We start from the raw sequence: 26,858 nt of genomic DNA, 5'->3' as shown, positions 1-26,858 counted from the left end.
GGGAAATTCACCAACAGTATAGTGCAGGATCCCTGGTATGTAAATGAATCCCTGGTATGTAAATGAATTTGCAGGTTGGAGAACATGTTTTATTTAATGAGTGTAAACATCAGCATGCTGTCACAGGCCACAGATGAAAAGCTTTTAACATATTCAGCAGATCAAACTGAAGTTGGTGAATTAACAATATTTCCTATTGGAATTAAAGTTGTTCAACCATGTAACACTTTGTAACTTTGTCATAAATAAAGAAATGTGTACTTTTACTTTTATAGAATATTAAAGAGTAACTGTGGATGTGGCTGGCACAACCTCAAGGCTGTTGGTGTGCTGTGCTGCACAAAGTCCCGTTGTTCATAACGTATTCAGAGGCTAAACTGGCACCGCGGGGTGACACCTTGAACAGTTTTGTGTTTTGTCACAAAACGGAAAGAAAAACTTTCACTGCCTGTTGGTTCAGAAATCAAATTGATCTAGTTCAGATTCAGAGCTTGTTTGCAGTTTTTCTGCAGCCCTTTGACTTCACCTTGTAAATGAGTATGCCTCTGCATTGGTCAGTGTTTTATCAGATTAAATTAGGTGGTGCTTCTGATCTACAGCAAGACGTAAAAGAGAAAGTCCTGGTGGGATTTGATTCCTCCCCAGCTGGGCTCCATTCAGTTCCAGAAGCAAAGGAGAAAGTGTTAATGTAGGTTATGAGGATCAGGAATATCCCCTTGGTGGATGCCCTGCTTTGTTCTGGCTCAGTGGCTCTCCTGTAGACATGGGTAACTCCCAGATGGACACTTCCAGAGCCCACCGATACTTGAAGAGGTTTTTAGTGTTTTTTGCCCCCTTGAAGGCAGCGATGGTTAAGGTTAGGGATAAGGTTAGGGCATAGGGCCTTCCAGGCAGTGCTGCCTTGAAGGCTCCGTTGGGGGCGCAAAACACCATTGAGCACTTGGAGAGACACACCTCTCTCTATTTTACTGTAATGAGGGGTTTGATACTCATGCTCAATCAAAAGGCAAAGCCCTCTCACTAGCAGGGAAACTGCTATGAATTCAGCTTCATTCTGCTTTGTTTTCTTTTCTGTTTGCCACTGAAGGATATTTATTGTTACCAACATAAAAGTACAGTTTTTGCATATTATTAATATTATACTACAGAATGTGGTCGTAATTCATCCCCGTTGTGCGTTAGGTGCGTTTCATTATGTTTAATGTGGTCAATTCTGTTCTAATTTGAACACGGACAATTTAATGCAGGGCTATTAGAGTGGTCTGTTCTTTTTGGGCTATTACAGTTTTTGTTCTGTGTCACACAATGTTTTAATTTAATCTTTGTTTCCAGCTCATAGTAATAAACTGAAAAATTGGCCACTTAACTGAAACAATACAGATTACAATCCCTGTAACCTGCTATCCAGTAGAGTGAACAGAGACATGGAGAATTCAACCTTAATGTCTCAAATGAACCTCCTATCTCTCTCTCCCCTCAGCCTCGGATGGATCAGTATTTCAATCAGATGGAAAAAATCGTCAAGGAGAGGAAGACGTCGTCGCGGATACGGTTCATGTTACAGGACATAATTGACCTGAGATTGGTGAGTGTTTGGTTGTGATGTTTGTTTTATCGGTGGAGAGTCCAGAGTCTCACTTTGTCTTCAGGGTAGCTCTGCTTCACACTGAATTTTCCCACAGTGGTTTGATTTCATTGATCTCTCTGACCTTCTGGAGAAAAAATATATTCTGGTCATATTCTGCTAAATGGATCCACTGCTGCGCTTGTTATTGCATTTTAACGGCTTTTCCAGACAGATTGATGCAATAAAAAACCTGTGGGAAAATAAAATGTGGAACACAGCCAAACCCAGACCTGAAGCACATACAGTCCACTACCTGTACATTTTGAATGTGCTGGATGACCATAGAATCATTTAGTGAAGTAGCAGCATATTGACACACCTTCAATCCCCTACAGTGCTTTTTAAACAAGAACATTCACAGCACATTAGAAACAAATGTTGTGAACCACGTGTTGTTTATTCAAAGATTAAAATGGGGAAAGAAAATGGTAGAATAAAAACATGACAGGAGTTTGTGTCGTCGTCTGATACTAAATCATACGCACATACAGTGACTTAAGTTAAACAATTGGCTTTAAATCCAATCGATCGACCATTTCCATTTTCTCTTTATGACAGAACTGTCGCGGGCAGCGGGCCTCACTAAATCACACTTCTGTTCACCTAAAACTGTGTAGATTGCCATTTGCCATTCATTCTTCTAAAATATGGATGTCAATCTGTTCTGAAACAACAGTGTTTTGTGAAAGACAAAAGCAGGAATCAGACATAGTTTGGATTAATCCGAATACAGTATACAGTGTGTAGGTGTAAAGTTCAATTAAGGCTTTCCTTTTTTTTCTGCTAAAAGACTAGACGACTGACTAGGTTTGTTTTAGTTATTCCTATAAATGTACCTGTGACGTGAAGAAGAATTTCCCCTTGAGGACAATAAAGTCTAAAGTCTTCCTGTAACTTCCTGGTTCAGTGAATAAACTAACACATCATTAAATAGAATGTTTATTGGGCTTACACCAAGCAACAAACAAGAAGCAAAGGACTGTCAGCTGTCATATCTGGGTCTTTTCCTATAAAGAGACATCTTCATTGATTAAAACTGACTTCTGTCCTAGCACAATCTGAATGGCACTGATTCCTACAAGACTGCTGCTATAATAAAACCTTATGCGTTCTCGTCATTCCTTCAGCACAACTGGGTGTCAAGGAGAGCCGACCAGGGCCCCAAAACCATCGAGCAGATCCACAAGGAGGCCAAGATTGAGCAGGAGGAGGAGCAGAGAAAAGTGCAGCAGCAGCTTCTCTCTAAGGACACCAAGAGACGGACAGGTCAGGCCTGCAGTCTAAATCCTCTTTAAGGCTTACAGCCACATCGGCACAGTGACTCAGGAAGCCTGCAATCACACACAGGCAGACCTCCTGTCCCCACAGCCTGCAGAGACGCTATTGTGTCCGACCGCAGACAGGAAGCACCCCTACTCCCTCCCGTCTGTTAGCCACCTACAACATTTCATCATGTATAGCAGACACAGTCAAACAAATCATATCAGCCCCTTCCACAGGCATTTGATTTTAGCTGACCTCATGGTATTTGTGTGGCTGTAAGTACACTTTAAATGCACAGTTATGACAAGCTACAGTTAAAGCTTGACTGACTAGCTCATTAAATCAAACTACTGTCCTTGTCCCAGTATATAAGCATGGGAAGGGAATTGATTTATTGACCGAGTCAAAGCCCGGGCCGGCCAACTGTGGAGCATGGGCAGAGGGCCGAGGCCACACAGTCCGGTTGACCATATACATGCAGGAGTAATCAGACTCCCAATTGCATTGTCACTGTGTTTCAGCTCCAGTTTGAGACATTCCATGTAGTGCGATTTCAGTCGGACTAACATTTTTATATGCATGAAAGTCCGGTTTCAGTTGGATCAACACAGTAAAAACGTTCTTAACTAACGTCATGTTAACGTACTGTGTGTCTCTTGGCCTCGCAGATCAAAGAGATCAGCGAGATCAGCAGAGAGAGCAGCGGGATCAGCGCGGGCAGAGAGAGGAGACCTGGAACACTGTGCCCATGACAAAGAACAGCAGGACCATCGACCCCAACAAGATCCCAAAGATCTCCAAGGTCAGATAAGCCGCCTTTTTACACAGTGGTTCTTCCAGTCCACCTGGTCCAATAATACAGGGTTGCCTTTTAAGCTCTGGTCTGGCTTGTGACTGTTCACAAATGAACAAAACAAGTGCTAAATTACATGTGGACACAACACACAACTCCTTCTCTCTTTGTATTATGAGGGAAAGTCCCAGCCGTCCCATGTTGATCGCGTTGCTATGTTTGTCAAATAAAATGCATGGACTGAAGATAGTTTCCTTGACAGTTCATAACAAAAAAACTTATTGATTTTATAGTCACGTTTTTGAATTTGAGATGAAATAATTTTTCTACCATCATAAAATCCTGTGCCATATTCTATATATCCTGTTTCTGACACAGTCTCAGTTATTGAACCTTCAGCAGAGTTTGTTTGACCACTTGCACCACAAGTCTTAACCAAACAGTTTCAGTGTGAACGCAAATGCATCCAATTCCAGATTTACAGTAAATAAATCCACTGACTAGAAGCAGTTTGCGTTAATATACTTGGAGAGTCTGTGATTAATCTGCAGGCAGGTTTGACTCTTTGCTGAAATATTGTCAGGTCTGCATTGAAATTTAGTCAAATTGTTGAGGTTTGTTTTTTCATGTTGTTACACGTTTGTCTCTGGTTCATGAAGCCCTTTTCCCCCGTCACTGTAAGTCATAAGATTCTTTGAGTAGTAGCCTCGTCTGAACACAGCAGATAACTGTTTACACGCCACCAACATGAATGTGTGACTCATCAAGTGCAGCATACACTGTCCCTACCCTCATTTGATCTACATTATTGTGGTTAAGGTTGAAAAGTGCACATTCCCCCCTGCCGGAAATGTGAGGTACTGTTTTGTTAAATAAAGGAAAGGAGAAGAGAAGAGAGCTCCCCCTGCTGGAGACATGGCCATGTTCTCTGTGTGGTCGTACTAGGAAAACCCTTATTTTAGTCTTGTAAAATACCACATGCAATACTAGTTTTGTGTGCCACTTGTTCTAGATTTCTATTATTATACACTGAATCAAAGGCTTTGAGCAATTTGTTTGTATTATTCAGTCTCTGAATACAAACAGTTGTTCAAGATTCACAGGCAGAATAATTTAGAAAAGAGTCTTGATTGATGTGTATTATTGTGCACTCTGCTGGGGATTCTGGCATCTCAGAACATTAAAATGGTGATCATGTGCCTGTAGGTTTCAGTCTGGGTTATGTGTTCTAAATGTGCCTGTTGCTGATGGTAAAATAAGTCAAATAAAATGATTATCTCATTGCAGCCTCAAATGGATGAGAAAATCCAGTTGGGCCCCCGGGCTCAAGTTACATGGATAAAGGGCAGCAGTGGAGGAGCCAAGGCCAGTGACTCAGGTAAGAAGTCCACAGATGGGCTTGAAACGTTGCTTGAGCAGGATTTTGCGATATGCTATAGACCTGAAAAGATGAGGGAAAAGCTATTCTCCCAAACTTTCCTTCTATTCTTCCGCTCTCTGGTTTCAGATTTACATTACATATTAATATCTGAGTTGTAACCGTTTTTAAATAATCATGGTAGTTCCAGCTACACTAGATTGAGAGAGATTACATTTCTCATCCTTGACTCACAACATCATCTTGTCATATTGGTCATTTTGTGGTTTTTACCGGCCTAAAAAAAAATCTTTCTCAAAGGCATTCTAAATGTTGCACTGGTGTGTGAACATCGAAGTGACAGGTGTACTAAACTGATTTGATTGAATTCAGTCTGTTCTATACCGCACACACAGTGACTTAAGTTAAACAATTGGCTTCAATCGATCGATCATTTCCATTTTCTCTTCATAACAGAACTGTCGCGGGCAGCGGGCCTCAATCGTTTCTCTGCACTACAGTCCACGCCTTCACCTCAACCCTCCACCACTCCTCCGCAGAACCAAGACCTTGACTCCAGGAGAACTCTGGGAAGGTAAAGAACACGATCGCTTTTGTTCTTCTGATAGTTAAAGGTGCAGTCAGCGATTCTGGAAAACGCTTGTTTTCAAAATCGCTTCTTGTCAAAATCTGTGAATATCTCCTCACAAACCCCTACTTGTCTGTACTGTGTGCGTGCTGAAAAAAAAAATCCAGTTTTAATACACAGCCAGAAGCTCTGTAAACTGGCATGTTGCTAGCTACGGTGGGCCCCCTTTGCTTACATACCCTTTGTTTACATACCAGTTTACAGAGCCTGGGTATTAACTAACATTCTCCAAAATCACTGAATCTAGCTTTTAATCTCTGTAATATTTTGTTGTTGTTCTGGCAGCAGTCGGAGCAGTACAGGGAGAGAACGTGGTGATAAACCTCTGCTCTCTACCCCCACGTCGTCGCGGCCCGGACCCTTGATCAGGAGAGGCAGTTCAAAGGAGCTGCTGGACAGTCCAACCCTGGAGGAGCCACGCAGAGACCGGGAGAGAGAGGGAGCCGAGCCCCGCAGACCCAGTGTCACAGAGGACAAAGCTGAGTCCAGCAGAGTTAGGGAGCCTGGTGAGACACACAGTGCTGCAAAAAGCACTGAGCCCTCTTAGGAATGTTTTTAAGACATAAACAGGTTTTATTTGATGTCAGGTACCTGGATTTTTAGAATTGCAATTCACAAGTCTATCTATGTTATGGTTGCATATATAATATTATTACATAGTACACATTTTAGTCTAAAGTTATTTGCATGTATTATTTATTGTATACAATATTCAGAAAAAATTTACTTTGGGGAGGAGCGGATATTTAAAGTTTCCATTAATTACCGTGTTATTAATAAAGGGTATTTTATATATTATTGAGGTTCTCATTGTATCATAATTTGTCGTATCAACCATTTAGTCTGATATTAACATTCATTTCCAATATAAAAAAAACCTTATATGCCATCAGCAGTTTGACATCCTGTTTGTAAACAAAAGGATCAATCCAAATTCCACAATACTCTTTGGTTGTTAATGCCACGATCTATGTCAGTAAATATTCTTTTATTAGATATGTTGTCCCTAAAAACATGAATTTGATCCATAAAAGAACCAACCTTAGCTTATTATCTGTGAACATTATTTAAATCATTTAAATCAGAAAAGTGCTGTGAAATGTTGGTTCTTATGTTTTTGTTTTAATCGGAGAAGCCCAGACACTGTTGTCACTGTTGTTTTTTTACTTTGCCAGTGAAACCTGAGCCAGTGGTCCAGACGCAGAGCCTCGACAGACCGGCTCTGTCTGAGGAGGAGATGGAGAGGAAGTCTAAGTCCATCATCGACGAGTTCCTGCACATAAACGACCTCAAGGTACTGACAGTATACGAGGTGTCCGGGGTTTAATGCAAGCAGATGAATCAACGATTGCTTCTTTAGTTATCTGAATGATTAGTCTTCAAATAATGTATGATTTAAATGGATCATTTGCTTAAATGTGTGACGCTGTGCAAAAAGCCCATATCAATTTTTAGAATTATTTATGACAAACTATAAATAAGGAAGCACATACTGTATATCCATGTTTTGCCAGATCAGAACAATAAGATAAGATCAGAACAATGTTTTTTTTTAAGAATGCATGTAGTGTTAATCGTATTGTCTTTTTTTGTGTCTCTGCAGGAGGCTGTCCAGTGTGTGGATGAGCTGGACTTGGCCTCTGAGCTGCATGTCTTTGTGCGTGTCGGGGTTGAGTCTACCCTGGAGCGCAGTCAGATCACACGGGACCACATGGGCCAGCTCCTCTTCCAGCTGGTGCAGCAGGGACTCCTGCCCAAACCGCAGTTCTACAAAGGGTCAGTCATCCTGCTTAAAGCGATACGCCTAATACTTCAACTTCACTTGGTCATTAGATATACATTTTTGGGAAAGTCAGTCTTTGTTATGCATGCTTGCTTTTTGTCAATGTGGCCTGGGTTTGCATACAGTTGGAATATCGATTGATGGAAACACATTTGCCTGTTCTGACTGACTCCTTTTGTAATGTTTTTGTTCTTCAATGAAACGGTTATAGTTTGTATTTGGTAGAGGCTTGTTTGTTATTTGTTATTTATTTGGGTCTATAACTAACATAAAATACATATGGTTGATAATTTTTGCACTTACACTTCATACAGTAAACAGTAAAGTCACAACATTAACATTGCAGCTGAGATAAAATCACAACATTTATAAACATACACATACAAAAGTCATGATAACGTTGGTGTTTGGTTGGGGTAGTGTAATGTGACATTCTCCATACCTGCCTTGTTTAATAATGTTGTCTGTCTATATTATATTGTTAAACTGAACCTGCTTATTAAAAGCTATTATGTTTAGCAAAGTTAATAAACTACACCCTGAACATACCTTCCATATATAATATCAATGATTTGAACAGCTTTGGGCTACGTCTAAACCGCCTGTGTGTCTTTGTTTCCTCAGGTTTGCAGAGACGTTGGAGCAGGCCGATGACATGGCCATCGACATTCCCCACATCTGGCTTTACCTGGCCGAACTTCTCAGCCCCGTGCTGAGGGAAGGGGGCTTCTCTATGAGAGAGCTCTTTAGGTACTGAGAAGGCAACAACGCACTCATACACTGAAATGAAGTCAAGTTTGGTGTGTCTACTCTGAAAAACAGCCACCGTTGACCAGTTGTCTTGCATTGGCTTTGATCAAGTCAATGTGTACAGGTTTTAACTCTTTGTTAACCACCACATTACAAAGTTTGGATCAGTATTTTCGTTTGCTGAACAAAGTTACATGGCTGTATTTTCAGGCTATACTTAAAGAATCTTAAGAGCTAAGAAGCACTGACGATTGCACAGGAAAGGATATGACGATATGAGAAGAGTTGAGTGGACATACATTCAACTTCTGTCATGTCTCTTTGTTCACAGTGAATTAAGCAAACCTTTGCTTCCTGTGGGAAGAGCTGGGATCTTGATTTCTGAAATACTGCACATACTATGCAAACAAATGGTAAGCAACACTAAAAACTTCAATTGTTGTTTGAATTTCTTCTGCACATTTATGTCTCCTTCTCATACTAAAGCCAGTCAGACAAATCAGTCATCCGTCTTTCGCTTTAATGTCTGTCAAGGTGAAGGGAAGATTATATGGGTGGTCATAGAAAGTGCAGCTTTGAAAGAGAGACTGTTTTTACATTGTGAAAGAGATTTGGGACTTTTTAATTTGATGACGAGGTTTGTTGCACTACAGTTAATTATTCATGTACTCCCATTATTCATCAACAAGGTTTTTCCACCCATTTTGATTTATAGCACGTTCTGTCTCATTCTGTCTCATTAAAATAATTTTCACTGGACACCAGACAGCAGAAATAAGATATTTCAGAGGAATAGAAGACAGGTGTAACGTCTCATTTTGTCTCCACAGAGCCATAGGACTGTGGGTTCTTTGTGGAGGGAATCAGGCCTCAACTGGACCAACTTGCTGCCAGAGGGAGACGACGTCCAGGATTTCATCTCACAACAGGTCGGAAATAAAGGCCAGGTCCAATCAAATCAAGAAATGTAAAATCAACTCTACATCCATTGTTCGTCTTCCTCTTTCCCCCATTTTTACACTCTTTCCCTTTTCCCGAACAGAAGCTGCAGTTCGTTGAGTCGGACGGCTGCGGCCCTGACGCTGCTCTGTCTAAAAGGATTTATTCTCCTGAGGAGCTGGGCCAGCAGCTGGAGAAACTCCTCCTGGAAGACATGGCCAGCGACGAGCAGATCTTCGACTGGGTAGAGGTAAGTGATGGAAGAAGTGATACATTTGGTTGAAAGGACACAAATGAGTATTTTTTAGAGCGTTTGGGAAGATGAGAGCATCCATAAATACTGCATGGCGCAAAGGGAAACCATCGTAAACAAGTTCCCCTGTTGCTCCGATGAGAGAGCATCTCTCCATTCCTTCTCACATACTCTGAACACAAAAATGCTGCATCCTTCAGGGCGTATCAAATAAGATTAAAAGATTCGAAAGGCTTTATTTTTCACATGATCATAAAGTATGTGCAGTGAAATGTTGGTGTGGCAGACTCTGTATTACTGTGCTCAAAATAGAAAATATACAATAGAATACAACTTAAAAGAAACAGTATATACACAAGAAAGGTAAAGTAACAAAGTTACTGCAGGTATTTACGCACAAGTTGTTAAGAGGAGGAATATTACAAATAGATCAAATTACAACTAGATAAAGAGTAATCAGATAGGCGATGACAGTGTTCAAGTTGTGTTATGCAATATGGCCAGTGTGCCAGGATATAACATTTAAACGTGTGTGCTTTATCGTCCTGCTCTGTGCTCCGTTTCCCAGGCAAACCTAGATGAATCTCAGATGAGCTCGTCCCCCTTCCTGAGGGCTCTGATGACAGCTGTGTGTAAGGCAGCAGTGAAAGGTAAGCACTTGGCCACCTGGCTGAGCGGCCCTTCCATTTTGCTGAAATCGCACCCCTGATTGCAATATTTACCAGTACTCTCTGCTCAGCGCTCACTCACTCTGCCTCCTGCTCTACCAAACAGATGATAACACCACAAGTCGAGTGGACACGGCCACCATCCAGAGGAGATTGCCTGTATTACTCAAGTACCTTAACTCAGACACTGAGCGGCAGCTGCAAGCACTTTATGCACTTCAGACGCTGATCGTCGCCCTCGATCAGCCTCCCAGTAAGTGGCGCTGCATCTCTTTTACCGCCTATTGATACTCTGAGATTTATTTCTCTACTTTATTACTTATTCTGCATTCCTTATCAGAGAAGCTCAATTGTGTTTAAAAGCTATTCCTACATTTTGTTTACACCAGTTTACACTCAATATTATTGCAGACAATTTAATCATCAGAAGCATCATTCAAAGTCAGGCACCAGACAACCTTTTTCAAACACATTGCAGTGCACAATTAAATCAATACAGGAAATAAAAATGTTAGATGTTTTCTTTATATAAAGAGTTGGATTACAGCTTTGAGAGTGTGATTGCTTGTGTTTTGTAAGCCGGACATGACAAAATGTTTTCAATTTTAAGATATTTTAAAGATTACTTTAGCATTTGGAATTCATTTGAAAGGGACATGACTCAGGAGATACAGCCGGGAACAAATAGGGAACATTGTGTCGATACGACTTTAATTTGAGTGAATGAGTGAGTAAATTATTACCACAAATGTCAGGAACTTGTCTGGTGAATACTAACAACATCCAATTAAGCTTCTTAAGAGTCCAGAGCCCTGTTTCAGTTAGCAGGTTTTACAAACTCTGGGTTTAATCCTGCACTCTGAGTTGCTCAACTCAGAGCTGAGCAACTCTGGGTTTTGGGTTTCAGAACAGTGGATCAGCGTTGGATCAATCAACTCTGAGCGTGTTCACTCTGGGTTGATCTCGTGCATAAAAGCCATCGTCAATGGATCGCTGATAACGTGATTCACCATGGAAACGGAAGAAACAAATGCTTGATCCTCCCACTTCTCCACTTCTCAAAAAAAAATATATATATATTATCCGCTCCTCCCACTAGAGTAAGAAATATTAACGAATGAGTTTATGGAGAAGAATTAACGGGGATATTCTAATCACCTCGGCCATTCAGAAAAACAACGGGGGGAACATTTATTTGTCAATAGAATCATTACGCTTCCGTATGAGAAGCAAGTCTATTTTAAGAATTAAGTTACGCACATCAGCAGCAGCAAAAAAGCTGGCGCCGCACAGCATTGCTGACAGTGTTTTATATTCGCTGTATTATGTAGGCAAGCTATAATAGCCTACTGTGCAGTAAACAGACTGTCGCTTCTTTTAAATGAGTGAAAGACATTAATGTCTACATTAGATGACAGTTTCCATTGTAGAGCCTGATTGATGTATTACCAGATTCCTTGTCCTCTAGTGATCACAGTTTAAATTATTATATTATTTCTATATTCATATACGGCTATTTAACGAGGCTCGTCTGTGACTTTGGGATGACACAAGTGAACATTAACGATCACGTGCAGCCCCAGCCGCAGAATTACATTTCAACCTGACATAAATCTGTTCAGTGGGACAGACGTTAAAAAATCCCTATTAATAAAAAGAAGAATGATATAGGCCTACATACAATACAAATAGGTTTATTAATCTGAATGTAGAACATGTTCACGATGTGTATAAGGTGGCCGCCATATGAACGAACGAGAGCTGAGAACAAGGCTACTGATCAGATAAATGATCGATCAAACGTAAAATCATCAGTACATGATAAAAACTTCCCGATGGCGATTTCTATGGATTGATTTTTCTTTAAACTGTACAGGGACGCGTTGTAACAGTGACTCTTTCTTCAGTCTGAGCTGCAGTGTAACAAACTCAGTGTAGGTCTAACCACCTCCCGAGCAGGTTAGACCCACGGCGTATGTTGCCGCAGTAACTGACTCTCGGTTGCGCTGAACCTGCTACCTGAAACGGAAAACCCAGAGTTTCCACTAACTCAGAGCAAACAAACTCTGGGTTGCCTCAAAACCAGCTACCTGAAACAGGGCTCAGTAGCCTCAGGAAATGTGCTTCTTTTAAAATTCCTACATTATACACAGTCTGCAGTCTCCACATTCTCCAGATGTTAGTCCACCAGGATGCCGTCACTGGAACTTTTTGGATTAACCTGGATATGGATGGTCTTTTTTAGAGTTTTTTTAAAATGTTATAACTTTGTAGATACAAGACACTTACTCAACACTGATCGTTTTAAAAGCCTTACCTCACCGATGTGTCTTTGATCTCTGACTCTCCCTCTCCTCCTGTCTTCCAGACCTTCTCCGGATGTTCTTTGACTGTCTGTATGACGAGGACGTCATTTCAGAAGACGCTTTCTACAAGTGGGAGTCGAGCAAAGACCCTGCCGAGCAGCATGGTAAGGGTGTGGCCCTCAAGTCTGTCACGGCCTTCTTCACCTGGCTGCGGGAGGCGGAGGAGGAGTCGGAAGATAATTGACGAGGGAGAAACGCCGCGGACGCCACGTAGTAGAACTGCATCCTCGCAGCAGAACAAACAAACAAATATTCAAAATGGGTGTATGAGCAGGACGACGTGTTTACGGCTGGAATTTTTTTCTGCGGTACGGTTCTGAAATATGCCGCCATTTTGAGTTTGGATTCCAACGGCGGAAGCACTAAATACCTGTATTATACATAGAAAATATTTTTGTTTTAAATTTTAACTTACTTTTTTTTTCTTTTGTTACTTTTTAAGAAGAGACTTAAAAGATACATAGGTTCTGGACTCTTTAATTTATTATTTTTTTAAGGACTGCAAATATGAAAGTTATTTAACATTTGCAGATGCTCACAATGAGAACATGACATCAGAAATAACAATATAATTAATTATAATAACAAAATAATAATTGTGAAATAAATAGCCTCCCTGGATTCCACACTGTTTGGTTTAAAACAGGGTAAAACAAAGTTATTTTGGGATGAAGGGGAAGCCGAGATAAAAAAAGAAGTTGATGCACACAAACTATTAACGTTGTCCGTGTATGACGTTTAATGTGGTTAGGGTCAAAGGTTATCTAACCTGAAAGTGTTTCCCCCCTCAGCCTTGGCTTGCTCTTCGTTGATTTGTACATACGCCTCCATGAGAGGTAGAGGTATGCATTCAAAAAGCGATGCAATTGAGTCCACAGAACTGTCAAAAGAAACGCAGACGAACAAACCGATTACATTCAAATGACACAAGCAAAAAAATGCAACCTCAAAAAGACAAATGGCCAGGATCGCTGAACATGAAATGCTTGTAATACTACAGACCTACAGAGCAGAATAAAGCTTGTAAATACATTAAAGACAAAAAAGGTATTTAAAAAAAATGCTGATTCTCATGATTTGTTCATTTGATGCTGTTTTTGAGATGTGGGGTGCCAGATTATTTTTCTCCCTGTGATTTTGAGTGCGTGTGTGTTTTAACTGAAGCAATGTTTTAACGTCCTCAGCATATGTTTTTGGACAACACCTTTGCATCCTCCAGAAAGAAGAGCTGTATGATTTGTTCTGCTGTGTGTTTCATTGTGTATAGATCCAGTTGATATATTTAAATTAGGTAAGACGTGCAGTTGCATTCACACATACAGTTGTGTGGTCAGATCTTATTCGATCATCAAATGTTGCTTGTGTAATTGGATCCCCATTGGTCTCTTGCTTTTACCTGTCTTAGCGTTTTATTTTAATTTAATTTTTTTATTGTGAGTCTGTCATTTTATCTTTGTATTTTTGACTGTTCAGGGGTAGCCCTACCCAACTTTATAGACTGAACTTTTAACCACCATTGTAGAAAACAATTGGTTGATCAATTGACATAAAGGAGGGGTGTGATATAGGGCAGACTATGATAACTTAATCTACAAACTACCAAAGAAAATACAGTCCATATTTGTAATCATTAACACTGTTTTGTAAGTAATGGATGAGTGATTAATGCACGCAGGGTATATTGACAGTTTAAATAAGCTTAGGGTGGTTTCTGTTCATTTTAAGCAGAATGTGTATCTACTGTATATTTAATCCTAAAAAGTTAAATCCCTTTTTATTTGAATGTTCTGTGCATCATACAACTACAGTTCCCAAGAATCTTTGAGATAGACGTCCCATCATACTAATCAGTTTTGTAGTTTTTGAATGCCTTTTACGGTATTAATTGGCATATCTTCTAAAATAATGTTTTTTTTTCCGTATTGTATTGACATGTTCAGTAGAAGACATTGTGTTAACCCAAAATATCGACATAAGACATTAGTATGTTTGAGAATTTGTAGGAAAAAGACGAAAGTCCGTTGCGATAAAACGGCTGGTGTTGGCAGCCATGACAGCGGGTAGCCTCCGACCTCACGTGACGTGTGACGCAGCGACGTGACCAACGCCAACGGTCCAGTGGGGCGGGGCTCGTAAACAGAAATCTAAATAAAGGATCGTGCAGAAATTTACTCCAAAGTATATCACTTTTTCTCGACAAATAAAAGGTAAGTTTGATTTGCATTAAAATGCGATATAAGGCGCACATGTAGTTGCACGGATCCGATGCTGGAAAAAACACTAAGCCGATGGTTTTTACTCCATGCAACTGAAATTAATTTTGTCTGCCTTGTGCGACGCCATTACTGTGTATAAACCAACTGACAAAATGGCGAAATTGACGAAATTTTCTGGCAAGTCGGTCTCCTGATTTGTCTGCCATTTATTGGCAGAGGATAAGCCAGAGCAGTGCACTGTCTGAAGGTTGTCTGCGTTTCTGGGAAATACAAGCGCACATTTTCTTCTGTTTTGGGATAATCGGGCCTCAATGAATGAAGTGGGGTTGGCAGTATCACAAAATGGGCCTAGAGCCAGTGTTGTGCCACTGCATTCCAGGTATTCACATGTGTGTTATTTTCCTCGTGCAGGTAAATCTCGTGTGATGCCGATTCGCCGTGCAGCTGCGACTCCGACTCCGGAGAAGGCCCCCTCCGCTGCTGCAGAGAAAGGTTAGGCCGGGGGTTGTCCATTACCAGAACATAAGACCCGTGAACGCACCATCATCTTCTGACAAATATTTGGCGTCATTACAGCACAAACGTTTGTTTACACGTCTATGGTTTTGAGACTGGAGATTGATGTGTGAGCATGCAAAGTTGTATGTTTACTATTCTACCTCTCAGAAACAAGTCTGTTCTCCAGATACATGTCGTTATCACATAACTCATGTTTGGTACTTGCGTTCAGACTTTAAATCGGACATTGTAAGTGACAAAGGGGGAAAAAATAGGATGTACTGAACAAGCAGGTAATTTGTCATTACATTTCTCGCAGAACAATCAAATATAGAAAACAAATTACCAAACTCATCAAACATTGATATTAATTTATATGTTTAAATCTAAGTCTCTGAGACTTTGCAGAGTACATTGCATAACTACAGCAGATATGGCTAATAATGCACCACAGTATGGAAATACCCCAAAAAAACATTTGCATCAAAATTGCATCTTGCACAACAGCAGCAGGAGAATCAAAGTGTAAGCTCTTGGTGAAGATGATGGGGGTTAATTGGGGGGGGGGGATATATTTATCCAATGTTGGCTGTCAATCTCCACAATAGTGTTAATTCATCTATTGGTCCTGACCTATTTATACACCGTCTGTGGTCCTAACCCAAAATATGGTTTCTAACAATCTAACCCAACAAGTATTTCAAATACTAATTGTCATTCGATTCTGTTTGGGATTTTGCAGTTGGAAGTTACTCTCTTTTGCTAAATAGCTGAGTGTATTTGACATTTGTTTTTCTTCAAATTCTATCCTAAGGTAGAAATAACAAAATTGAAATACTCCTGAGACAATGTTTCAACAGTGGATGGGACAATCGGTTCATTTGAATGTGTGACTCCCATCAGAGCCGGAAGCCTCAGAGGAATCGCCCTCTGCTGACGAGGAGCCCGCTGCATCTTCAGCCGCGCCGGCAGAGGAAGAGGCGGCGGGCCAGACGGAGCCCACGGAGAACGGAGAGAATGCTGAAGGGGCTGCGGAGGAGAAGGGAGACAAAGGGATGGAAGGGAAGAAAGAGTGAGTTTCAAAGGGGGCTAGTCTGCCACTCTTGACCACTGCGATATTTCACTCTGATAGCACTTTTATCAGTTGATATTATCCTTACCTCTGCTGGATAACGGCACACTGCTCCCTTCATGGTTGCAGTGTTGCTTTTCCAAAAGATGGGACTTGTCACAGCCACATTCATTAGATAGATAATATCAGACGGATGTGTGAGTCCAGGAAGAGAGGACGATGACGTCATGGCATGTCTGAACATTTACCAGCTCTCGGACCTAATTTAAAACGATCTACTAAATGCCACATTCACTTAGAATAATTCTTAGAAAATAAAATGAGGCAAACATTTTCTGAATTTAGCAGTAGGTGATCAAATTGTTCGGACCTTTGGACAACTGTCATTAAAAAGTAAGGGCGAGAGAAAACATAACATTTTGCTGTAAGTGATAAAGTATAAGGGTCATTTAACCTGGCTTATAGGGTTGCACCGTAATAAAAGTTCTTGGCCAAAACCGAAAATAATAAAACACTTGGTCGACAGACAAGTAACGAATGCGGTCTTTTGATCTTATTTTAGCGGTTCTACCCGCGTTTAAAAAAAAAACCTAGACCCACTAATGTTGGTGTGAAAGAGTTTTGGAGGATCTATTCAGACAGCCAGTGTGTGCGCGGCTTATCTGTAATACGGGCCCTTTTTTAATTCTACCCTTTTTTATTCTCTACCATCTCCAGCACTGTGCATCCTTTGACCGTCTCCATCAGCAAGCGGCTTTCCTAAATCCATCTAAGCCTGGATCATTTATTGTGCGCCCTGCTTTTTAATAATCTTTATATCGTGTACAAGTACATTTGCGGTACAGGGGTTCGGGGTCTGCCTTACAGCCGAGGCATTTTCGTGCTTAATCGGTGTCTTGATCTGGTCTTTGCAGATATAGATAAGCTAGATATTTCAGCAGAACACTGTCTGCAAACTGCCTCTTTTGCGTCATTCTCAGATGCTTTGAAATTCTTTCCACTGCTGACATCTTTGCTGTATTCATAAAGCGCGAGCATCTCACTCCCGGCTGGTTGCTATTTGAGCCTGTCATCTAGAAAAATTTGTCTAATAAGCCTTTTCACTTATTTCGTTGCCAAAAATTGGGTGCTTCCATATTGACACACAATTTTGGTAATTTCTCCTCCTTTCCTTCTCCCAGACAATGACAAAACATAGGTTAACTTTTGTAACCTTTGCACTCCAGTTAGGGTCAAATTACTATGGTGATCATTAAGACAGATGTTCTAAAATTTAATTTTGTCTTTCCCATCGGTGACAAATGGACAAAGTGACAAATGCAAGGACTGCGCGGCTGGACAGTGTGCAACACACTGCTATGTTCTCCTACTAAGGTGAGGATGGGATAAGGATAAGGGTGGTAACGATCACAGTGAAATATCGCTTCCAAAGAATCGAACCACTTCACTGAATTTGTGTCTCACTCCTTTTTGGTGACAGGTTGAAGGATGGCTACAAGTACAAGGGCAAAGGGAAGAAGGTGAAAAGGACCATTCCTGCGTGGGCTACCGTCACTGCCAGCAAAAATCTTCCTGTAACAAATTTTGCCGGCAATCAGAAAAAAGTGGATAATATCCTAATGGAATCTATTACGGTGTGTACGGACTCTAGTAATCCATCTCTCGATACACGCCTTCACATGTTTTTTTCTGTTTTGTTTTAAATCGGTCTTTCTCTTGTCCACTGTCTTTACAGTCTTGTAATAAGTCTGGGGTTTCATGGAAGTACATCATGAATTTTACGGTGAAAAAATACCCGGATATGGACAGGAAGAAGTTCCTTATCAAGAAAGCATTGAAGAAACATTTGGAGAAAGGAACCATCAAACAGGTAAAGGATGTTTTTGAAACAATAGGTCCTTGATTTCAGGGTCAGATGGGTAGACAAGAGCAGCCTCAATTTTGCCCACTGAATTGAAAAAAGCTAATTAGCTTACATAGCTCTATACGTTGATAAAAATAAAATAAAAATGGCTGACTTTTTAATGTTTCAATCCTGTAAAATGAGTATAAGATTGCTATTCCAGGCCAAACAAGAAATATCTGAGGTTACTTGTAAACAATTCCCAAATCCACTTTATACCCAGGGGGCAAAGTGATTTTATGGACATGGAGCTTTGTAAAAGGTTGTTCACCAAAAATGACATCTAGGACCTTCCACGATCTCAACCTGGGTGGACAACCTTGTCAACAAGCTGCTGGAAAGCTACAGCGGGCCGACATAGCAAATCAGAACCACAGTCTGTTTAAGTGAATGGGGATGGGCTAATGTGCAATTTTTTTAACTTATAGATATCATTATGAAACTTTGCCAGTTGATTACTGACATTAAAACAAAAACTTTTTGTATTACAGTATTTTCCAAAATGTTTAAATAAATATGAAAAATCATCAATAACTTACTAATGATGCGTAAATTTGCATATTTGCAAAGCCCCAAATTCTAGATGTTGGAAATTTGTTTTAAAATTTTGAAAACAAAACAAGTGTCCAACTGCCTGAAGCCTTTCCTAATCACAGTTCAAATTTGATCAATAACCGATAGAAAATAAATGTTTTACAGTTACATTTCATGTGCCATGGACCAAAAGTGTCCTTTTGGAGTCTCCAGCTGGTATTGTAGGAAACGGCTACACATTCCCTTGGAAAAAACAGTGCAAAAAATTCATTTTCTATGGGTTATTGATCACATTTGAACTGTGACTAGGAAAAGCTTCAGGCAGTTGGACACTTGTTTTGTTTTCAAAATTTAAAAACAAATTGACTCTGCTTTTGTCCAACATCTAGATTTTGGGGCTTTGCAGATATGCAAATTTACGCATCATTAGTAAGTTATTGATGATTTTTCATATTTATTCAAACTTTTTGGAAAATACTGTAATACAAAAAGTTGTTGTTTTAATGTCAGTAATCAACTTGCAAAGTTTCATAATGGTATCTATAAGTTTAAAAAATTCCCTATTAGCCCACCCCCATTCGCTTAAACAGTGGTTCTGATTTGCTCTATGTCGGCCCGCTGTAGCTTTCCAGCAGCTAGTTGACCAGGTTGTCCACCCAGGTTGGGATCCTGGAAGGTCCTGGATATCATTTTTGGTGAACAACCTTTTACAACGCTCCATGTCTGTTTTTCAAAAAAAAGGGGTTTTGCCCCCTAGGTATTAGAGCAGGACAGAGCTGCTAACGTAGACTACACTCTAATAGCATCCAATACCATTTCCCAGTGTTTTCAACCCCACTAATACACCATTAAATACTGCTTGGCTTCAGATGTAACAGTGGGTAAAGTTACTTGTAAGTCGCTGGATAAGCTAACGTTTGCAGCTTATTTTAAAGCAGAAAAAGTGTAATCTGTGGGCTTCTCCAAACTCCTTTTTTGGATGTTCAGTTATAGCTCTTACTGGAGCACAATGCTTCAACCTCTGGTGAAATCCAAAACTCAACAGGTGTTGATGGGTCCTCCTGTGCCTAGTTATGGTTGCTAAGCTCTGATTGGACAATAACTGTGCAGGGGAGGGGGTTGGCCAATGGTTTGTCTCATTGAAGGAACTCATGAAATGTGTCAGGTTTGCTTCCTTTAATTTTTTCTCCATCTCTCTCACAGCTTAAGGGTAAAGGCCTTTCAGGAACCTTCACCATTGGGAAGCAGTCCGCCTCGGCTAAGGTATGTTACAGTTAAGGGATGTACTATAGTTATGCTGGACTGTTAAATGGTGGGGAGCAAAAACTTTCTAAGGTTTACTGGTTGCTTGGCAATTTCATATTTTTTAAACGTACATGTTAGTTAGTTCATCAGCCATGCTCAGTGTTTCCCCCTGTTCCCGGTCTGTGCTAAGCTAACCAGCTAAAGCTTAAACTATTTATTTAAATCATGAGTCAAGTTTTTATTCCTGTCCATCTTAGTTTAGATTGCATTGTTTCTTTATCAATATCCAATTTGATTTATAGGATAGAGATTGTTCTCAGAAGAACTTCAGTAGGAGATCACTGAACCCTTATTTTCACAGATCTAATCCTTCTGTTAAAGACATGGTGTCATGTGTTTGGTTGTAATCGGCATTCTGTTAATGGATGGTGTTTTAGAAGAAAACCCCTCAGAAGACTGAAGCTCTGGGCGATGCTCTTCCTCTCATCATCACTCGGATCTGTGAGCCCAAAGAGGCTTCCTACTATCTGATCAAGAAATACTTGGAGCAGCACTTCCCCAGCCTCAACATCCAGAACAGGTACATACTTACATTTACGGTACTTTGTTTTCTGTTAAATGTTGTCTTGTGTAAAATAACAGACAACCAAGGCTGCAACATCTTCATTGTTAATTTGCAAGGAAGGAAGTGTCATAAGGAAATGGAGAAGTTGTATGCTATGCTTTTGGGCCTTTGGAAAGAAGCAACTTGGAAAAGGTTTTTGAATGTATCAATGACTTTGGTTCGTTGTCAGGCCAGAAGTCCTGAAGGCAGCCATGGTAATGGCCGTAGAAAAAGGACAACTGGATCAAATCACTGGGAAAGGAGCCACTGGGACCTTTCAGGTAAAGATCACTATGACACTAGTTTTATTAATGTTTGTTTCAAAACGAACATCTACGGTTCAAAAAAGGTAGAGTGGCACATAAATAGTTTATTTCTGCTTAAGATCGATAACATGATGTTGTCCTCCTTCTGCTGTTAAAATGAAACCCACTATGGTCAGGGCTGTACGCTTATTTTTTTAGGTGGTAGCACTGGTGCTAGCAAGCAAAAAAATTCAGTAGCACAAAAATAAATTTGGTAGCACACAAAGTAGGCTATGATTGAAAACTTGCATAACCTTAACCCTTGCAATTTGCTCTAATTACCTTTGAGCATGTCATCCTGGTCTCATTTGAGATTCACAATTAATATGATATCCTAGTGTGTGCAGTAATAATTGTAGAAAAATGAATAGGGGTGCACTGATTTAGAAAAAAGAATCTAACCTGCCAATTGCAATTTTTTGCTGATTCAGTATTATTATTATTATAATGTCCTTCTGTTAATTAAAACCAAACTTTAAAACATTAAACATAGCCTATTAAATAAATAAGTATACACATTGGTACAATTTAGGATAAATTAAATAGGTTGTTGTGAATGTGTTGGGAGTAGCTTTTCAGTGGCTTATTTAAAACTTTGTTTAACTTGGCTACTGTTGACTGTTCTCTGCAGCTGAAGGAGTTGACTTTCAAGCTAGAAAAAAGCGCTAACTTCCTGTTCTTACCGGCTTCAAAATAAAAGTCAACTCACGTTTGGCTAGTAACAGGCTTTTAATGTGAAGGCGCACAGGAAATGTTCTGTTTGTACACGCGCTAATTTAACTGCGGTAATGTGCCGTCTCCTTCCGGCAATTGCCGTTGAAGCCTATATGGTCTAGATGCAGCCGTGAAGTTTTTATACCTAGAATCGTTGCACGAGCACAGATCCCGAGCACACATCTTTCACCAGCCAAAGTGGAGGGTGGACTTAATAACTTACTTGCCTAAGACTCATTTACCCGCAGTGTTAATGTAGAGCCCTCTAAGCAGTGTTGTGCATCTCTCCTCTGTGTTTCAAAGACAGCCTCTCCTCATTATCAACCTGTCGCACGAGTGCGATAGGATTCGTATTCATCATCGCACGTGATCAATTTCAGTAGCAAATGCGATCAAAACTGTCGCACTGTACAGCCCTGACTATGGTTTATAAGTACATTTGTAAGCATTACACCGTATACTATGCAAATGTAAAGCAAATCTGGTATTTAATATCTTGTATATAAAATCCTAAAAAAGTAATTCTATCTGAATGCCACAGCTGAAGCGAACTGGTGGCCAGGTCCTGCTGAAGGGCGGCCCCGTGGAGGACGCCATCACAGCAGCCATCACGGCGATGAATGAACCTAAAACCTGCAGCTTCACCACTCTGCGCAGATACTTAGTATCCTTAGACGCCAACAAGGACACAAAAGAAACCCGCTTAGGTAAGACTCTCTTTCTCTCTGCTTCTTACATGTCTTAGCTGGACTGCTGCTGCTCCTACTAATCACTGCTTTATCAGGTCATAACAATTTGGGCCCGATTCAGTATTTTCAATTGGTAAAAAAAAAAAAACATGTAGTTCCTCCTCCGTGTGTTCCGGTTCAAATAGACACACTTCTGGATCTTGATTATTCCAAAAGAATGATCCTCGCCCCCTCTTTAACAAATTCCACTATGATCATTAGCATCAATTGCTCTTCCACTCATTAACCAACGTTTTGTTTACCTACTGACACACTGTCTGTGGTTTCCTTCCAGTGTTTATTTGATTCTAAAATGACAGAGTGCAAAAATATAGAGCGCATGGTAAATAGACAATTCACAACAAGCACACAGGACCATAAAGCTAATGCTACCTATTTGAGCTAAGCTAACTAACGATGAGCAATCTTTGCCAATTTCTTCTTCAACAATGCATGCACAGTTAAAGGAATGCTTTCTCTTAAGGTGCCAACACACTGCACATCGCCGCGCGGCGAGTTTACATAGAAAGTCAATGTATTTCGAGCGCCGCCGCGCGAATCGGCAGCCGGCGGAGATGTTGAAAATATTGAACTTTTCGCCGCCGGCTGCGCCGCGATAGCCAATCAGCGTTGAGCTCCTCCCGACATCACTCGGGTGAGTCTGCTGAGCTACAAGACACGTGAAACCTGGCTGGCGGTGCAGTCGGGAAAGGAGGGATGAAGGGAAAAAAGAAAGAAAAGACAGAGAGAGAGAGAGAGAGAGAGAGAGAGAGAGAGAGAGAGAGAGAAAGTTCCAACACATCGATAAAATGTATGACAGCAGTTTAATGAGACACCTTTTAGTAAAAGGAGCAAGGAATAGACTCACATTATAGAAGAGAGAAGGAGAGAAAGCCAGGGAAGATGTACTGCAGATGAGTGAATATGCAGAGACAATAAAAACTAAATACGACAACTGACACTTCCAAACATTTCCCTAAACATCTGAAAATCTGTTTGGGTTTTCTCTACATGTTGATATGCCGGCGTGAATGTGTATATGCACGGCCATGGATACATATGTGCGTGTGTGTGTGTGGGCGGGTTGTGTGTGTATGTGTGTGTGGGCGCATGTGTGGGTGTGTTTACGAAGCTTGGGTGGCAGGTGGCGGGGAGAAATGTGTGAGAGGTGCAGTGAGACCAATACAAGGGCCGATGGCAGAGATGATGAAGGCAGAATAGCCTACTTCAGAGACGCTCCCAACAAAAACAAATCAGTGAGGATGACGACGATGATGAGAGAGATGTAAATAGCGGGAAGAAACTGGGCGTGCACATTCAATGAGTCATCGGGCGGCGGCCGGCGGCGGACACAAATGAGCCAAAATGATCACGCGGCGCGGAACCTGCGATTCGCGCGGCCAACCGCCGCGCCGCGCAGTGTGTTGGCACCTTTATAGTGGAGCGGCTAAGTGCTTATTTTTGTCAGAATCTTTCAGTTGATGATACAAGGGTGAAAATTGGCATGAGCAGTCTCCATGGGTCACTTGACAAGAAAATTACACGAGACATTTAAAATTGTGAATTTGAACATTTCTCATATTGTTTTTTTTTGTCTCGGACAATTTTCTTGCCAAGTTGCTCATGCCAATTTTCACAAATTGAAAGATTGTAGCACTTATCTGCTCCACTATGATATCTGACAGTGAAGCAACAAGCTGAAAATAAATAACGTGGAAAACTATTCCTTTAACACTCGATGGGCTTTGGGTAACAAGCCGTTAGCATTCAGTATGACACTAAAAATGCAACTCTTTTCTGTAGTGGCCTCTCTGAGGAGGACACTGACAAAGTGTAAAGTACTCGGCTGGATGGAGCAGATCACTGGCCACGGCTTCTCAGGGACCTACCGGCTCTCGTTTCCTTTCTACCCAAGGTATATCAGCTACATTTAATACTCAGACTACTGTTTCCCTACTGAGATATGGATCTTGTAACTATATAATGTGTTATAGTCTAATAGTCAGATTGTAAGTTGTATAATTATAGGGAGGTTATCATTTAAAGAAGATAATGATCAGTTAGTAGGATATGACTGGCAGAACTGGTCTTTATATGCCTCTTTTCGATTACATTTTTCTCTTTAGCCCTACCATCCTGGACCCAGAAAAGTTCAAAGAGCCTCCAAAGACAAACAAGCCGACGCCACAGAAGAGGAAGCGGATGGTTGAGTCTTCTGACGAGGAAGAGGAGTCAGAAGAGGAAGAGTCTGAGGATGAAGCCCCTCCCTCTAAGAGGTGGGTGGAAAAACAAAACAAATCTTAATTATTATTTTTTTTTTTTTAAAGTAAGCGACGTTTCGATCCCAGTTACATCGTTCAAGTCGGGTCGAAATGGTAACAACGTATGTTTTACACTGATGTGGTGATTGACCCATTCAGCCTGTCGAGGTTTAGTGAAACAACTCAGAAAATAATATGTGTGTGTGTGTGTATATGTATGTATGTGTGTGTATATATATATATATATATATATATATATATATATATATATATATATATATATATATATAAACGTGGCTCTCAATTGTGTGCAAAGAGCCACGTTTATATATATATATATATATATATATACACACACACACACACACACACACACAAGAATTCAAGTAATACACAATGAAAAATTATGTACAACTCAACCCAGAGGAGTGTAGGTAGAAGAGTATTGATTTCCATTTTTAACTAATTTGACCTGATGAAGATCAACTGGGATCAAAATGTTGTCCAGGTAAATATGTGTGTGGTTTGGAGTCAGTGTGCAGACATTACTCTTTATATTTAGACAGTTTTACAATGTCCTTCTACCTACAAGTGATATGCTTAATAATTGCTCACCTTCTTGAAAAACATCTGCCTGTTCAAATTACTAGGAAATCTCAGAAGAGGCCTCCACCCAAGGCCCGAGGCCCTCCACCAACCAAGAAGTCTCCAAGCGCTCTTCAGTCCAAATCTAAAGGCAGGGGACGCCCCTCTGGTAAGAAGTCTCCCGTCAAGAAAGCGGCGTCTCCAACCAAGAAATTGGGAAAGAAACCATTAGCCTCCAAGAAGCCATCCACACCGACGCCTAAAGCCACGCCTGTCAAGAAAGGAGCTCCTGCAAAAAAGACCAAGACACCAGCTGTTAAACAGATGACCAAACGGGGATCATCACGACCTGTGTACAGAGAATCTTCAGGTGAGGAGGAGGAGGATGAAGCGGAAGAGAAGAATACAAAAAGCGCGTCTAAGCGGTCTAAGCCAGCAGAGTCTTCCCCCAAGAAGCCTGCAGTGAAAAAGCCAGCGGCCAAAAGCGGGCCCAGGCGGTCCAAGGCTAAAGAGTCGTCCCCTAAAGAGCCTGTAGTCAAAAGTGGGGCCAAGAACGACAAGAAGTCCACTCGTAAGTCCAGCAGAGGGAAATAGCTCAGGAGAGCGCCTTCTTAGAACTGGGCCACTCTGAAAACAAAGCAGTCTGCCACGCTTTGTTTTCTGTGCTCTCTCTCTCTCTTTTATCATTGTTTTCTCCCTTTTTAACGGGGGTTGTAGTTTTTTTTTATATATTGTAGAATAAGAACGTTATCCTACTGCTTAAGTTTACTGTACATTCAGAGTTTCTGATTTTCCTCTTTAATCACCATGTTTAGAAAAAGCTCAGTTAGTGTTGCCGTTAAAACAGATGTGTGATCAGCTGCCGGAACAGGAAAACAAAGCAAGATCAGACAACTGTTACTAGAGCTCTGTAGTGATTTCGGTTTTTATATCTGTTCCTCTGTCCGCTCTCTAAGTGTTGGAAGCACACGCTCCTAGTATCAAATTAGGTGAAATATCAGTGTTTTGGAGGGTTTAAAATAATGTCAATTTTAAGTATAAAAATATTGGTTGAAAAGTTTGAACGGTTGCTAATTTTAATGTTTTATAAAAACACAGATTTTACGGTTGTCATCCTGTGTCCTGAGATGACATTTTAAAAAATCGGCAGAATCCATATTATTATGATTATTATGTATACTGTAATTTTTTTTAATTTTGTATTATTTAAATCTGATATTTGCCCCTAGGAAGGATTTGCCTGCTGGTGACAGAAAATACAATACTGTGAGATTAATTTCAAAAAGAGTTAAATGGGGGAACTTTTTTTTTTACTTGTGTAAACAAGTATACATAAATTGATTTTATTGCTTCACAGCTGTAATTCAGCTCCAAACTGTAAGAAATGTGTGTTGTGAATAAGAAAAAGGAGGATCATGGCTCATACATACCCTGCATGCATGTATTCCTTGTGTTGTCAACCTTTTTTTCCCCCTTCAAGTCATTAATAAAATGGCTATATTTGTAGACTTTTGTCTTGTTTTTTTTTTGTTTTTTTTTCAATTGTGTGCAAAGAGCCACGTTTGCCTGATTCAAGAACATAAATTAGTTTTAGGTATTTTATAGACTTGATTATTAATAGTTTATTATTAAAAGTTTTTAGTTTAGGCTTTTCTTTGTTCTGTATAAAAGTACATTGCTTTGTTAGAATGATTAACTGAATTGATTTACATGATTAACCTAAATGAACTATGTCACCTGAAGGT

At 40.4% G+C, this 26,858-nt stretch overlaps 2 protein-coding genes across 5 annotated transcripts in view; both read left to right on the top strand.

Annotated features, from left to right (window-relative positions):
- Positions 1–13,490, top strand: part of eif4g3a (eukaryotic translation initiation factor 4 gamma, 3a) — a 58,674-nt gene extending 45,184 nt beyond the window's left edge. Inside the window, exons 21-35 of one of the 2 annotated variants that reach the window (XM_080026306.1) lie at positions 1,481–1,585; positions 2,755–2,893; positions 3,559–3,692; positions 4,971–5,061; positions 5,518–5,635; positions 5,978–6,195; positions 6,865–6,983; positions 7,293–7,465; positions 8,097–8,222; positions 8,554–8,635; positions 9,053–9,151; positions 9,265–9,411; positions 9,983–10,064; positions 10,189–10,335; positions 12,451–13,490. In XM_080026306.1, coding sequence (XP_079882432.1) covers positions 1,481–1,585; positions 2,755–2,893; positions 3,559–3,692; positions 4,971–5,061; positions 5,518–5,635; positions 5,978–6,195; positions 6,865–6,983; positions 7,293–7,465; positions 8,097–8,222; positions 8,554–8,635; positions 9,053–9,151; positions 9,265–9,411; positions 9,983–10,064; positions 10,189–10,335; positions 12,451–12,632 — 1,962 coding nt within the window. In that variant the 3' untranslated portion in view covers positions 12,633–13,490. Of the gene's footprint in view, positions 1–1,480; positions 1,586–2,754; positions 2,894–3,558; positions 3,693–4,970; positions 5,062–5,517; positions 5,636–5,974; positions 6,196–6,864; positions 6,984–7,292; positions 7,466–8,096; positions 8,223–8,553; positions 8,636–9,052; positions 9,152–9,264; positions 9,412–9,982; positions 10,065–10,188; positions 10,336–12,450 lie in introns of both variants that reach the window. The other variant, XM_080026307.1, reaches the window with a different exon arrangement.
- Positions 13,491–14,544: 1,054 nt separating this feature from the next.
- Positions 14,545–26,619, top strand: hp1bp3 (heterochromatin protein 1, binding protein 3). Of its 3 annotated transcripts, none has more exons than XM_080026716.1 (13): positions 14,545–14,655; positions 15,076–15,156; positions 16,066–16,234; positions 17,546–17,608; positions 17,715–17,868; positions 17,970–18,104; positions 19,875–19,934; positions 20,354–20,496; positions 20,711–20,801; positions 22,081–22,246; positions 24,071–24,182; positions 24,394–24,543; positions 25,179–26,619. In XM_080026716.1, exons 2-13 carry the CDS (start codon positions 15,090–15,092, stop codon positions 25,705–25,707), a joined length of 1,839 nt encoding a protein of 612 aa, XP_079882842.1. In that variant the 5' UTR covers positions 14,545–14,655; positions 15,076–15,089; the 3' UTR covers positions 25,708–26,619. The 3 variants fall into 3 exon arrangements, with proteins under 3 accessions (XP_079882842.1, XP_079882844.1, XP_079882843.1); XM_080026717.1 differs by lacking the exon at positions 14,545–14,655 and adding an exon at positions 14,810–14,911; XM_080026718.1 differs by lacking the exon at positions 17,546–17,608.
- Positions 26,620–26,858: the final 239 nt, after the last annotated feature.

The sequence above is a fragment of the Ammodytes marinus genome, assembly GCF_949987685.1.
Source record: "Ammodytes marinus genome assembly, chromosome: 4".
Lineage (NCBI taxonomy): Eukaryota > Metazoa > Chordata > Actinopteri > Uranoscopiformes > Ammodytidae > Ammodytes > Ammodytes marinus.
Note: the sequence above shows the minus strand (reverse complement) of the source record. Positions and strands in the feature narration are given on the sequence as shown.